This window comes from Podarcis melisellensis, assembly GCF_964234715.1.
Source record: "Podarcis melisellensis genome assembly, chromosome: 13".
NCBI lineage: Eukaryota > Metazoa > Chordata > Lepidosauria > Squamata > Lacertidae > Podarcis > Podarcis melisellensis.
In genome coordinates, this window is record NC_138545.1 from 52,860,229 (window position 1) to 52,876,154 (window position 15,926).

Here is a 15,926-nt window from a genome sequence, read left to right on the forward strand (position 1 = left end):
TTGCTGTGGGGCCTGGTCTCATGGCGCTGCCTCCTGGTTTAGCGCAGGGGGGGGCGGCTCAGCTGGGTCTCCAGATGCATGTTGGACTACTGTTGCCATCACCCCTGACAACAGGCTGATGGGAGATGGAGTCCAAAGGACACCTGGAGATCCCCCTTCCCTTATCTTAACTGGGACAAAGAAAGCATGAAAAAGGCCACAACATTTCACAGCCTCTTTTCATAGAAAATGTGCACTGGTTGAAAGAAATACGTTGAATGCAATATCCTGCTTTGCACAGAATCTGCCAATTTTTCATATTAGAAAATACTTGTCTTCCTTTGAGCCTGCAATCTTTTGTTCCTTGGGACGCCACTGAAGGGTGAAAGGATGGAGAGGGAGATTCGAACTCAGAAGGAGGGCATGAAGCGGTGTGGAGCTGGAGGAAAGCATGGCTCTGGAGGAAGCCCTCAGACCAGGGAGAAAAATATGCCAGCAGGTAGTTAATTTTCCTTCCCTTGTTTGCAATGGAAGGGAAATTGTGAAAGAAAAAAAACGCTGGAAAAAGGACCGAGGAGCCGAAGAGCACTCCTTTCCCCCTTACTGCACTCTTTGATTCTCTCTGTCCCACCTTAGGATTGCAGCCTTAGCCTAGGGCAGAACAGAAATCTGTCCTCCTTCTCTTGCATCATGCTGAGCTGGCAGGATGTGGGAGCGACACTCTTGCCCTTCTCTGTCCCTATATCTCTATTTTTAAAAACCATTTGCATCCCCTGGTTTGGGGAGATAGGGAAGGCTATGGATCCTCCAGAACAGCCCCTTTTTAGCCCTTTTGGTGTCAGAGCTCTGATACTGATTCTGGCCAGAACTGTGGGTGCTGCTGTGGTGGCAGGAAGGGACAATCCAACACTGGATCTCCTTCTCTGAGACCGAAGCTCCAAGACCTTCCCAGAAGCCAAAGGACTTCAGGCTCAAGGATATAATTCTAGGCATATTACTTTAATGGCACCTTTTATTATATGTCCTGAAAGATGATCCAAAAACAAATAAATGTCCTTGGAAGTATGTCCTATTGAACTTACTTCTGAATAAATTTGCACAGGATAAAGTTGCAAGATATGGTGTTGACATGTTTATGAATGATATTATGTTTTCAACCAAAAGCAACAATTTCCTGTCTGAAAATATTTAATGTGAAAAATAAATGGATAAATAAATATCCTGACTGTGTGTGTGTGTACCTAATGTCCTCATGTCCTTATGTGTGCAATGGGTGTGCAGGATGCGCCCAAGCACACATGATAGATAGATAGATAGATAGATAGATAGATAGATAGATAGATAGATATAGATAGATAGATAGATGATAGATATTTTTTTAAAAAGCAGGGATCAAGGTAAGCAGAAAGAGAGAAACACAGGCAGAATAAAAAGACTGGAATGGATCTGCAGCTTCTGTTTGTGACTGTCTCAGGAAGCCGTGGTGGGTGATTGGCTCCAGCGCCGGCAGTAAGGGAGGAAGAGGGACTCCCTCCTTTGCAGACAAAAGGTGCTGAGCCACTTCAGCCTTTTCCTTCTGCCCGCACCTGTCTCTGTCTGAGCTCCGGTTACCACCTTTTGTGGAGAGAGCTCTGTAGGGTGAGGGGCTGCTTTTGTGGCAAGTAAGTAAAAAGGGGAGGGGTCATCCTGTCCCCAGCCCTCCAGATCTGGCACAGGTATTTTTATCGGAAGGAAAAATCTCCTGTTTTGGCTTCTTGCCCACACTTCTCGTGGTTGTTTGATTAGCATTTTGTCTCTATACCTCTTCTTTGATCTCCTTGTCATTCTCCCCTCCCCATTCTCTTCATTTGAATAAATGAATGAATGAAAATCCCTGGGTGCGCACCCTAATGAAATGTGCTGCCTATAATGTTGTCTATCTGTGCACTGGTTGGTGCTGGTGGCCAAATGCTTAGTGGGATGACATCAAGCCATTGGTGAGTTGCATTCAATGCTATGGAGGCAGACAACTCCCAGAGTTGTCAGAGATGCCGATAAGAAAGGAGATGTAGAATGAAGAAAAAAACAGTGAAGGAGAAGCTAGCAATACACTGGAACATGTTATTTCACATGGCTGTGAGATGCATTTATCATTTTGTTTCATTTAAATGTTACAGAAAACATAAGGAACGTAAACACAGGTCCTAGAGACTCAGTCTGGCCCCTAACAACTTCCTATCAGGTCCCCAGCATAATTCACAATCCCAAGCATTTCAGATACATTGTAGAATCATAGAATCATAGCAAACGGCTCTTTGCCACCAGTCTCAGTGTGAATAACAGAATATTTCTGAGAGTCCATCCTTTGCTTTGCTTGATGACCTTCAGACACAACCAAGGAACTCTTTACATTAAAAAGTCCTTGGACTCAGACTCTGGATTTTATGGTACATAAAAAGGGAAGAGTCTGCCAAAGTCTGTTGCTGGTCACAATAGGAAGGCAAGAGTTAAATAGCTCTTAGCCTTTGTTTCAGCTTGCACTGGAGTAATTTAGTAGGTCAGACTGCTTGCCCATCAGACCCTGCTCAATTCAAAATAAGCTGTGTTAAAAATTAGCTGTCAAGCTGAGATGTGTGTTTTTAGGTATTATCTGATAATAACTGAATGCTTTATACACCAGTCTTCAGTGTGGCTGCTTTTAAGCTTCTCACCTTCCTACAGTGAAGCCACCACAAATCACTACAAAGATATGTAATATTCACAGCTCATGCAGTCTGTTGAGACTCCCAATATAGGGCTTGCATGACTCCTTTGATTACAGAGCGCTCCCAACATTTTCTCCATGAGCAAAGAACATGCTCGGTGCCACATTCAAGCTGCCAAATTGGATAGACCCCATTCTTTTGCCTTTGTAAATTCAGAATGTATTTTACTTGCACATTCTCTCAAGACTCTTTATTTATAAATCGTAGCCATTTTATGAAGATACATTTGCCACATAAGTAATATGTACATAAGATACATGTTTAAAAACAGAAGGTGACTGTTACAAATCCCACCTAGAAATTCAACAAAAGAAACCACCTTCTGGTTCTACGGTATCCGTAGTGTAGGATTGCTGAGCGGTTGTCTTCTTTGCCAAAGGGCGTTAAATGATCTCTTAAATTCCATTCCATGAAAACATCAAAAGAACCATGAGAGTTCACAAGATTTTCTAAGTGAATCAGGTATAGGTTTGTTTACTAGAATAAACATTATCTGGTGAGCAGCAAGCTGCAACTCCATTAATAAGTGTTTTATTTTATTTGCATGCTTTAGCTGTCCGGAAGATCTTAAATTGTTATCTTCAGAGATCCAGATGCATGCCATGTGGTGTTTGTACAACTAAAAATGAAGGGGTCTATTCTCATCTCGATGTGTGGGGAATCCCTGAACACCAAGAGAAGAACATATCCTTAAGGGTTAAAGGAGGGAACACATGTTTATTTGATCACAGGGCTTAAGGTACTGATTTATATTCATTATATAGACGGCTGACTGCAATACTGGAAAACTTTTTTGAATTTGGAAACTGACAAGCACATTTATCTGACTTCTAGTTTTGCTTTGATTTTTGAACCTGGCAGAAGAGTATACATACTTTTGCCATAAAAGTAAGCCTATGCAGAGGTTCCATTTACTGTCAAGTCTATGGGTGGCCCACAGAACTGACAGACAAATATTTGGCTGCCCAAAAAGATCCAGAAGCCCCCCCCCCAGGATCTCTTACTAAATGGCTCATAGTGTTGCCAGAACAGCACTTTGAGTGGGCTGGGCAAATCAAGAGTCCACTCTGAGCGATGCACAAATCAAGAGCCAATTTTGAAAGGAATCATAGGGCACACACATACACTCTAAAAAATATTAGGTCCCACCCCCCAAATACTGTGTGTCCTCAGTGTTGCTTTGAATTGTGTATGCAAAAGTTGAAAGAGAGGTTTGTCTGATGTGAGAAATGCTTAATCTTCTGAGTGAATACATACAACAACGTATTTCTGGGATGGTAGCTTGACGTGAGAAAGGATATTTTAGAAAAACGGTACATATTTTAATTCTCTGTGCTGACATGATTTAAGTAGTAGAGTTGGACAGTATAATATTCAGTATATTTTCTTCCAGTGCTCAGAAGTACTAGCTGAGAATCAAATCAAGCATTTTTGCAAAATTAGAATGCAATGGGAAGCAGACACTCCAACCCAGAGTCAGGGGTGGGGCTCCCAGCCACCATGTGCCATTTTCCTCTTTTAAACCCAATCCCTCTTTGAAATCAAATATCTGTTTAATATTATACAATTGAAGCAACTTCTAGCTAGCAAATTATATCAGCTTTGCTTTCTGATTAATGACTGTTTCTATTTTGGACAGCAGAATCGATCAGCATAGGAAGCAGCCTGTTTTGCAAAAGACATTGTCTTCCAAGCATTAGAAATAATAATAATCAGGTAATGTTACTAAAAAGGCTAGTTTGGGCTAATTTACTAATCCACATGGTTACAGTTGTTGTGGTGGTACAGGACTGGACCAGGGCAGCTGCATCCAGCTACTATGAAGCACAGTGGACGTCAAGAAGAACCTTGCTTACAAAACGAACTTACCTTGCATTAATGAGGTACTGTGCTAGGCTGATGTTTGCAGGTGATCCTGTGATTGTTACTTGTCGTTCTGCTGAGCCTTCTGTGGCATTTGCAATCTTGATCTGCGCTCCTGACATTTGCCTGATTTCATTTATCTTACTGCCTTGTCTGCCAATGATGCAACCTATTAGCTAAAGCAGGACAAAAGCAGAGTTTAGGGCAAGAGATGGAAGCAAAAAAAAAGTCTTCTCACAGCAAACGGGGGGGGGGGGTATCATCCAAGCGACTAAGCCTACTATAAGATGACCTTAGGCAACAGAGCCAAGTACCATTAAAGGGCAGACAGTGGTTAATTTCACTAGAAATTATATTTTTCTACTGTGTGACCATTTAGATTTCCCACCCCAAACACCAAAATATCTTGGGTCAGATCTGGATTCACTGGTCTTTGTCAAGGGGCATAGATATCTAAAAACTGAACAAAATAGCTTTAAGTCTGCAGGGACTGCTTTCCAAGCTATTGTGTTTTAGCTTCTTCAACTTTTTCACTGACTAGGACACAGCAGGATGGCATGTGTAAGATACTTCTCAAAGCCTCTTGTACATCAATTGTTGCTGGCATCAATTTTCTCGAGAGACAATGGAGTGTGGCTGCCGGGGTGAAGTTTTCAACCACTGTGGTAGCACCAAAGTGTGTATGGAGGTTGCAGGCTACCCAGACAACAAGACCCTCTTCTTGGCCTTGCTGATGTGGTCCAAGGGAAAGTAGAGCCGTATGTGTGACACCAGCTTGGCTGCAGGAGTAGGCAGAAGGAGGTGTACAAGGCGCCATCTAACAATCTTAAGGTCTCCACTCCAGATTTGTGTAAGGTTTACTCTTTAGACTTTTCTTCTCCTGAAGACATCCCATAAGGCAGGGGAGGTTTAGGACCAAAGTTTTCTTTCTCCTAGATGGGCTATCTTCCCAGGTGGACGAGCCCCACCTGCCCCTCATTTCCCCTACAGCACCTGCAGAAACTGTCTTCTTGACTGTTGGACCCACTCTTGGTCTCGTCTGTTCAATCATCCAGAGCCTGTCTTTGCATGCAGGGGAAGTCCCTAGCTCACCAAGGGTTTGAGACCCATCAACTCCCCTTACCTGGTTTAGCTGGCCAGTCAAAGCTGTTCCTGGGATTGTGGCCGCTGTCACATGCTGACAGCTTTTAGGAGCCACAGGTGACAGCTGAGTGCAGGTTGGGGGCCAAAGGTGGGCAAACTACACAAGAAGGAACACGATGTGTCCCCCACCAGAGGTTCTACCCCTTCCCTAACACCCCTAATAGCTCTATATAAATAAAGACAGGAATTGAAATGAAAATGCTATTAAGTGGTTAACTTATGCAAAATAAGGTAAGCAATAAAGGTTGCCAACTTTTTTCCTAACCAGGTTCCTACATCTTTAACGGGGTTGTCAGTGCTTACTGGTCGTTGCTGCTGATCTGCCTGGGTCATAGGGTGACATTAGCGAGGGGCTCACATTGGCCCCATGCCCTACTCTCACTCCAGCTGATTTATGCACATTGTAAAAGGCACAGGAGCCAGCCTGGCTGCGAGTTTTCAAGAATTGACAAGTCTAGTCTTAAAGGTTGCAATAGAAAAAGAGGAAATCCAGTTGATAAAGAACGTGCTAGCCTCCCTAATCTCCCACACTTTCCCCTGAAGGCTCTTTTGTGCATTAAAAACTGCCCATTAGAAAACAACCACTGTGTCCCTCAGTGAGATTTCCTCCCCCCCTGCATGCCTCTCAAATTATCCTCCTTTTTCTCCACTGTAACCCCTTTCACACCTAACTTCTATGTCCTGACCTACCTGAATTGTAAACACTTCAAGGTTGAGAAGCCTGGTCTGACAGTACTTTCATATCTCAGACCACTTCACAAGCACTCACAACTATCACCTCCAAAGTGCTTTTTTCTTCTTAAGTTGATCTCTAAAAATTCTGTGTGGACCCCAAGGTGGCTGTCACCAATGGAAGCGAAAGCTCAGAAAAAGCTCAATATGGAGGCTAAATGGCCAAAATATTGGGAAATTTTAGAACAAGATGGAGATAGACTAAAATTGCAGAGTTTTGAGAAATTAAAGAATAAAGTGCGAGATTGGCTCCATTACTATCAGATAATGGAGGCATATAATTTGGACAAGAAAATTGGCTTCCAGGTGGAAAAATCAAAATTAGAAACAGAATTGTTAGAACCCAAAACAAAGAATTTGTCAAGAATGTATAATTTGTTGTTGAAATGGAACACTCAGGATGAAATGGTTAAATCTGCTATGATAAAATGGGCACAAGATGTTGGACATAATATCATGTTTGCAGACTGGGAACAGTTGTGGAACACCGGTATGAAATTCACGGCATGTAATGCCCTAAGAGAAAATATTATGAAAATGATTTACAGGTGGTACATGACCCCAGTCAAGCTTGCAAAAATCTATCATTTGCCCGATAATAAATGTTGGAAATGTAAGGAAAATGAAGGCACATTCTTTCACCTTTGGTGGATGTGCCCAAGGATTAAGGCTTTCTGGGAGATGATATATAAGAAGAAACCTCTGAAGAAACCAGAGGCCTTTCTCCTGGGCATAGTTGACCAATCGGTGTTAAAGAAGGATAGAACTCTCTTTATGTATGCCACAACAGCAGCAAGAATACTTATTGCAAAATATTGGAAAACACAAGATCTACCCACTTTGGAAGAATGGCAGATGAAGGTGATAGACTATATGTAATTGGCGGAAATGACTGGCAGGATTCTAGACCAGGGAGAAGAGTTGGTGGAAGAAGATTGGAAGAAATTTAAAGACTATTTACAGAGATATTGTAAAATTAAGAAATTTTAGAATAATGTTGGATTGGAACTAAGTGGTTTCTAGCTGTGATGGGTTAAAAGAATATGAAAAAATGGGTTTATATAAGTAAAAATCTAAGATTGTAATAATTTAAGAATAAGATCTGGGTAATAAAAAGAGGGAAAGAAATTGTTGAATTAATAATTTGATTTGGAATACAAAAAAGGGTGGTATGAGGAGGTCCGAGAAACAAGTAAATGAAAAATAAGGAGATGGAAAGATTGATTGTTTTTAACAATTTTTGTTGGATATTTTTTCTTTTTTCTGTTTTATTTTTTTGTAATGTAAAATCCTTAATAAAAATTATTATAAAAAAAAAATTCTGTGTGGATTTTAAAGGATATATTCCAATTTGTCCTTGAACACATGGAAATGGGATGGAATAGATGGTATTTTTCATGACGCACCAGCCCAGCACAGGTTTTGTTATTGGGTCAGCCCTAGGAAAGGGTGGCCTGGGATGGAGAGGCAATCAGAGACTTCAGTGACGAAAGCAGATCAAGGAGTACCCACAGACTTATGCACAGTTTAGGGGAACATGACCCACTCACCCTGAACAAGCTGAACATCACACACCTGAGCAGACAAACCTCCTATTAACAGTACCTCTACCTTGTCTGGATTAAGCTTTGGTTTATTGGGTTACATCTAGTCTCACTGACTCACCTGAATTTGATAAAAAGGAGAACTTTTCTTTTCTTTTTTTTCTTTTCTTTCTTGGGTTTTATAAACAAGAATCATGTTATACAAGCAAGTATACCAAGTTTTCTCATGTCATTTATATATCACAAAAACAGCATAAAAAAGGAGAACTTGAGTTGCGTGTCCTCCAGCTCACTCCAAACCTCCAGATCAACTCACTCAGTGCCTTCATGCAGTGGTTAAAAAACATAAGAGAGAGAACAGAACTCTGTGGAACCCCAAAGCACAAGTCCCAGGAAGTTGAACAACAACCTCCCAGCTCCACCTTCTGGAATCAGCCATCCAAGCAGAAACAGAACCACGGCAAAGAGTGCCCCCAGTTCCCAGACCCAGCTCAAAAGAAGGATACCACGGCTGATGGTTCCTCATCCAGAGAGGTACTGCCTTGCAAAACTGTAAGTGTATTTCCTTTAGCTGGCTAGGGCGGATGGCTCTGCATTCATGGTTAAGTTAAAATCTGAACTAGGGACTCCCCAGTTCACTCTGAGCGACTATGCTATATCAACTATGATAGGCAAGAGATATAAACAAATCTCAAGAAGAAGAGAAATTAAGTGTACTTACATCATTTGGAATAGTGAGCTCATGGGAACTGGTTGGAGTACTGGTATCCAATCCTAGATTTGAAGGACAAAAGAGGGGGGGGGGGAATTACAACAATGGTTTTGAAACAGGGCAAAGCAAAAACTGTGGCATTCATAAGTTTTTTAGTTTTAAAAAGTGGAGCAAAGAAAAATATTGAGCAGCTAGCTCAACAAAAAATAAAGCCAGAACTGCAGATATTAGAGCTATGTACTAATTGGAATGTATTTTTTAAAAAGACATTGGCTCCTACCAAAATAACAAAAGAATATATATGTTCATCATATATATATGATGCTGTTAAAGGAAAATAGAAAACTGTAGATTTCAATTAGCAATAGAGTTAGAAATCCAGCACTTGGTTGTAAAAAATAAATAGATGGCTCAAATTCAAACTTCCAGAAAATAAAAAGTGGGAATCTAAAGCCAAAAAATACATATGAAAACTGAAAAAATACATAAATATGGGGAGAAACTAGGCAAGCTATAATGTTATACAGGGGATTAGTCAATTTGCAGAGGGTTGGAAAGAAGGGTGTTTTAAAGGAGAAGGGATGAAATACCATTAAGGTTGCAATAGGCTAGATTAAATTTGGATGGATAAAAGGGAAGTGCTTAGGAAATGCAATTAATGTGTTAACACTCAAAATTACAGATCTACACAGTCCACAATAGTACAAGGAACAGATTCAGGAGCAGCGAGTTAATGAAAAGAATAAGGAAAAGAGTGCAGTAAAGAAGTTTATTTATCAGATACACCATATATCCATGTCAGTTCTACTTTATCCATTTTAATTTTTTGTAAGCAAATGTTTCAACAGCTTATAGGTGTTTTATTTTCTTTGTGTACCCAACAAATTTGTCCATTTAAATTAGATTGTTATGTCTAAATTCAGCCAATTCTCTCATAATATATAAATGTCAAGTGATTTAGTGAACACTGTGTACTCAATTCAGTTTCCCACAAAAGTTTTGATGTATGTGATAAAAATGTTATTAATTGCCATTCAAAGTATGTGCCAGTGTGCAGAGCTTGTCTTTTGAAAATACGTAAATCTATAATTCCACTGAAACAAATTTAATTATTTCAAATTTAATTATTTAATTTAACAAATTTAATTATTAACATAGTCAAGGTTGCCATATGTCCAGAATTTTAGAAAATTGGCAAAATGTCCAGGATTCTGAGGTAAAACTCAAAACAACTTTGAGTTTCCTAAAAGAATCTCAACAACTTTGAGCCCCCCCCCGCAAAGCGCAACAACTATTTAACAACCCTTCATTAAGAAAATATATTTGTGGCTGAAGAGGGCATTTTGTTCAATCATCAAGGCAGAAGAAGGTATTCCAGGTAATTCATTAATACAGAAATTCAGAAAGAACTTGAATCTGCAAAAATATATATCAATGATCCACAGCACACAATATTTAGTTCCAGTTTACGCAGGCTCCCTTTGAAAAGCAAACGGGCAATTTTAACCATCAAAAACTTCAGACACATGGCACATTCTCAGTGGCTCATAACAACATTTGATGCCTGATAAAAAAGAAACCCCAGTTCTTAAGTTGGTGGTAAAATTGAGGTAAAGCACATGAAAACCCAGAACAAAACAAAAATGTTTAGCGATGACAAAGGAAATCTGATAAAGGGAGCCACAGGAGGGGAAAGCGTAACAACCGACAGAGATTAATGAGTCAAAACAAAAGGAGCATTGGCCATTGACGACATTTAGCGAGGCAAATGCTGCAATGGCCCGTGGGAAACAAAGCTGTTAAGAAGAAGGACATCCCCAGGGAGTCATGGGTACGTACCAGGGAAACCAGGGGTGGTCTGCCCAAGGGGAGTAAAGGGGGGATGCTGCATAGCCAACTGGTGAAGCTTGGTCAACTGCAGGGCAGGATGGGAAATTAGAACTAACCAATCAAATGGAATTATTTCAGAGTAGAAAAAAAACCATCTTAACACGTTTCAAAACTGGATTAATTAAAATTAAATAATAAAAAAGTTTTAAATCATTCACTCTAGTCTACTAATAGAAAAGTAAGTTAAAATTACATTGCTACCGTTATTACATGTAAATGGCTACTGTTAATATCTTTAACTACCGTTCTGTATAATATTTACAATTTAAAAACCAAAATATATAGCATGCATAACATGGGGTGGGGGTTCATTTGTATCTGGGCCACTGTACTTTCTATAGCAACGCTGGCACAAAGTTATCTGAGAAACCTAGCATTTGACTAAACGTTTCACTGCTAAGGAGGGTCATTCATAGATGCTTCCTTGACATTTAGATACTCAGAAAGTAATGCTGCCCAGAACAAATAGAAGAGAAAATAGAAAACGGAAAGCAATTTACATGCGTTGGACTCACGTCTGGATGAGGGATGGCATACTGCCCTTGAATTGTGAATGCCTGCAAATGACAAAGACAGATTAAAGATTCTCAGCAGTCATGTTTTAGAATAGTTTGAGCTTCAATTTTTTATTTTATGTTTTAAGAGAGTGTGCTTGTCTTCAATTTATGAATAAAAAATTCAAAGCTTAAGGCCCATGACCTGAAATCCAGAAACTTTGGCTTGCCCAATTCATTGATGTGTGGAGTGGGATATCCTATCTCAAAAGCTGCTTTCGGAAGTCCCTTTTGTTTCAAAGGTGCTTTGTAATGCAACTGGAGTGGGTGGCAGGGAGTGCTGCCCATGTTTCTAAAGGTGTTACATAGGAATATTCCAAAGTAGCCCAATTTGGACAGTTGTTTTCAGTTATGGGTCTCCAGAATTGGGTACCTGACAGTAAATACACTTGGTGATGCAATTCTAAATCTGGGATCCCAAATCCTCCTCCTTTTATCGGTATTTGCATCTTTTACACAGATATTCTTGGAACTGAAGAGCCCCAAAGGCATTTTCTAAACAAAGATTTAATTTTGCGAAAGTATTTGCTCAGTATGAGAATTGGAATTCCTCTTAAGATATAAATTAGTCTAGGTATTATATTTATTTTAAGAGCACTGACTTTTCCCCACAGGGTCAGGTTCAATGACTCCCATCTGTCAATACCTATTGATACCTCATGATATATTTTGTTGATGTTTAATGACACTATTTAGATAAGTCTTGTGGTATTAATATGCCTAGATATTTAATGTTCTCTATGCAAATATGAGATTGGTATTGTTCAAATGGTTGAACCAAAAAGTTATTTCCTATTAACATTAACTCCGATTTGGACCAGTTTATAGTATATCCAGAGATATTGCCAAACACATCTATATTTTGCATTAATATTGGAACAGTGCCAATTTCTCAAGTTTATAAAACAGAATTCCATCCCTAGAAATGCTGGGGCATGAATAACTAAAAAATATTGGATTGGGACATTATTAATACGTGATACAATTATATGAGTGTGTGATTCGTGGTCTGTTCTAAGGGTTATTTTATGCACAGAGTCCTGCATGCTTCCATATCTGACATACGCTCAGCCTTCCCCTACCAAATTAACCTGTTCCAGACATGGCTTCCAACCTGGTTGGGGGGAGGAGGGGTCGTAGGAACAGAGGCATGGCAGGGAGCATGCTGGTGTTAAGGGCAGCACAGGTAGAATTTGGGGACAGCAACAACAGAATTGCATCTATCACATCAGAAAAGCAGTACTATACCAGACAGAAAAGTAGTAAAAGTTGAAAACTAACAGGCGCTGGCTGAGGTTGGGCCAAGACGGTGTGGTTTCCGGCTGAAGTCAAAATGGTGTCTGCTCTTACCTGGCCACCTGCAAAAATTATGGGTGCAGAGGCAGGTTTGGGGCGGTAAGGAATGGTGGCACCTTTGGGTGGTGACTGAGGACGAAAAAATAAGGCAGTAAGAGAAAGTAAACATGCATTCAAATTTGTTTCTTGCAAATTATTGTTATGGTACTGAGAATCCCCAAAATATGATAGTGAAAGACTCAAAACAAGACTGATTGGTTTTGAATGCCTGAATTGTACAGGGTGTTCGAAAAGTAATGATACACCCCTGGACAGTGAATCCATAGTGGGTGTATAGTTACATTTTGAACACCCCACGTTTCCCGCCAGGTATAGTAGGGTAGCATTTACATACATAGATGTTAAAAGTTTTTTGTTACATACTGTTCCCGGCTACTGGGATGTAACATACAGCCAGTATCTACTTGGTAGTAGAAAAGAAAGACTAACCAGGAAAACTGTGAGCTGCAATTGCTGTCAAAGAGATTTATGTGCTATATTGCCCTAATGGGCAGAGGGCAACCCTCCAGAGTTTCCTGTATAGGCCTCAGAGCTCTCCCCCAGGCCCATACTGGCCCAGCCACTAAGTCTTTTGTCCTTGAACTCTGATAATGCCTCTTACATGTCTGACTAGAGAATAGTGAGTGAGTGCATGTAGAAACTAGCCTATGGTACAAAGGTGAAATCTACATCCATTGCTCCACCCATTTGCACGTGGCCCTCAAAGCTGCCCAGAAAGAAAAAAGAGCATCAGACTGAAAATAAGCTGAGCATCCCTCCATCACAGTTACTCAGATTTGAAAGACAGCCTGCAACAAAAGCTCTTGATCATTATTTTAAAAGACCTGCATCCTACCTCTAGCATCACCACGCAGATTTGCTTCACACACTGAATAATGGCATCAGGAGTGCCCGATATTGTAACCGCACGTTCTGTGGAGTTTGGTAACATATCGCCAGCAACTTGCACTTGGGCTCCTGTAGACTTAAACACAAACAAAGGTGTTACAAGAAATGCACAGCTCACCACATCACGCAAACTTTTCACTCACTGGCGCATTTTGACATCTCACTCACCCATGGAGGAGGGACGAGTAAGGAGGGAATGGCCTCCTCCGAGCCTTGTGCGCTCCACTGCCTTTCTCCTCCTGGTGCATGGCTGGAGGGAGCTTGCAAGCTTTTGCCTGGCTGTACTTTGCCCTGTTGTTCAGACTGTCAAAGTGGGGCTAGTTTCAGGGACGGTCCAAAGTGCCTGCTGTGCACCGCCTGCCACCCTTGCCAAAGCCTTGCAGCAATGGAAAAATTCCAAGTTGGCTGTTGCTGCCACCACTTTCTGATCCTTGTCGAAATTCTTTGGCATTAATTTAAATGGTTTGGGTTTTTCTAAATACTGAATTTGTATCCCACTCTTTCTTCAAGGATCTCAAGGTAATAGCTCCCTATTTTCTCACAATTACGGTACCTTCTAAGGTAAGTTAGGCTGAGGGACAGTCTCTTCCCCAAGGCCACTCACTGAGCTCACTAAGGATTCAAACCCATGTCTCCCTCATCCAAGTATCTCAGGTTCAGTGGAACACTGCTGACTGAATGTCATTTAAAACCAGGAAACAATTTCATATGACAAATCCTTAAGCACTAGAGTATTTCATTACTACAGAAGCTGCATGGTTCTCCTTGAATCTTTAATCTTTTCTTTTTGACGATTTATTGCAGCCTCCATTTTTGTAGTTAGTTGGAAGAGTAATTAAAACTAAGATTTTTACAAATCATTAAAGTACCAATTAAAAACAATTGGTGGTGCCTGAAAAAATCCAGCCTTGAAAATGAACACAATTCCTGGCTGAATGATTCTTTATTATTCAATAACTGCCTTTTATCGTATGTTTTGTATGATATTTGGAGTATTTCATAATGGTGAAAGAATAATAATGGTGGCTGTTCAGTATCTGCATACAACCAGCTGTAACCCAGTCATGTAATGAGCTAGTGATCTCCTTCTGCCTCTTCAGACTAGATAATTATCAAATGCAAGAAGAAGACATGGAAAGAGAATCATTGTCATTATATAACCTGCAGTGGCAGCTCGTGGGTTGGAGGCCAGGCATCTAAAAGTGGTTGAGGAATGCTCACAGTTGGGAAAAGATTGGGAAACACTGGTTTAAAGTACAAGCTGCAGAGGACAGGGAATTCCTGGGCTGACTGATGCAAACCAGCCTAGCTGGCTTAGTGAAGAGCAAACCTGTTAACATGACAAAAAGTGTTGATGGGCCATCTGAGAGAATCCTTTAGCTCCTGGAGTGAGATGTGTGTTTGAGGGCACAGGAAAAGGAAGTTTTTGAGCGAGGGTTGCTGGGAAGGAAAAGCAGGAAGAGGAGCTGAGATCCATCTTGGGCAGGCTGGCGGAAGGTTGCCTGTGCTGCTGCCTTTGGAAATGACCATGCTGTAAGATCTGGACTCCCTCCATGCAGACTGAAGGTGTAAATAGGTGAATAAACCATAATTCTTAAAGCCATGACAGTCTCTGCCGCATCATCAATTCTCCAGTGGAGCACAGGCCTGGGCTCAGCAGAGAGGGGCAGGCACCCTACTTTGGTAACAATATCTATATGAAAGCATTGGATGCCATCGTTAGGGGGTGGAGCACAATGTCCTCAGTACGCTGATCAAAAACAAGAGACAAGTTTCCCTACCCACCCCTGCCACTGCGAAACAAGGAAACTGGAGCATGTGAAGGGAGGAGGGAGCAGGAAAAGGAAGCAAACAAGCCTAGATCTGATTCTATGAAACCTGAAACCCAAAAGGCCTGTATTAAGAGCCTCTTTCCTACAGAAAGACCAACACTCAAGAACCATCATTTCTGACAACCGGAAACTTCATCAAGAACACTGCTACCTTCTGTTTTTGGCCTCTAAGAAAGCCCTGCCATCCCTTCACCAGAGCTTTCCAAACAGCTTTCAAATTCTGCTCCAGGGGAACTTGAGTTCTAAGTGGAGAAGATTCCCTGACATATATCACTTACAAACTCAGGAGAGGTATGTTTTAGGAGACAGGCTCTGTTCGTAGTGGGCAATGGTGAAGCCTGTCAAGTCTGACCACTGACTGAGTATGCATCGTATAATGCAGCCCCGAATCAAGGCACAGGTGTTCCATGCAGTGGCGTAGCGTGGGTTGTCAGCACCCGGGGCAAGGCAAGTAATTTGCACCCCCTAACCCGTGGATTTTAGCACTCGAGTGCGAGCGCCCCCCCCCCCGATGTTGCGGCCGGCCCTCCTGCACCCCCCCATGCTATGCCACTGGGGCTGGGGGCGAGCGAAGGAGCCAAGGCCCCCCCCTTAAGGCTCAGCAGGAATTTATTAAATTTATTATTTGCGGAGCCCCCGCGAGCCGAGGCAGCCGAAGCCCCCTCCCCTCGGGCGCCTCCCCGCCCCCT

The 15,926-nt window shown here is 41.4% G+C and overlaps 1 protein-coding gene across 18 annotated transcripts in view; it reads right to left on the reverse strand.

Moving 5' to 3' along the window:
* The window catches only part of LOC309355222 (poly(rC)-binding protein 3-like), a 173,546-nt gene that overhangs the window by 7,338 nt on the left and 150,282 nt on the right, over positions 1-15,926 (reverse strand). For 15 of the 18 annotated variants that reach the window (XM_081885856.1, XM_081885870.1, XM_081885867.1 and 12 more), the window contains 6 exons: positions 13,353-13,481; positions 12,443-12,586; positions 11,108-11,164; positions 10,557-10,632; positions 8,727-8,779; positions 4,593-4,762 (listed from right to left, as the gene is read on the reverse strand). In XM_081885856.1, the coding sequence (XP_081741982.1) occupies positions 4,593-4,762; positions 8,727-8,779; positions 10,557-10,632; positions 11,108-11,164; positions 12,443-12,586; positions 13,353-13,481 (629 nt within the window). Of the gene's footprint in view, positions 1-2,898; positions 3,413-4,592; positions 4,763-8,726; positions 8,780-10,556; positions 10,633-11,107; positions 11,165-12,442; positions 12,587-13,352; positions 13,482-15,926 lie in introns of those variants that run through there. The other 3 variants (XM_081885860.1, XM_081885861.1, XM_081885859.1) reach the window with 3 other exon arrangements.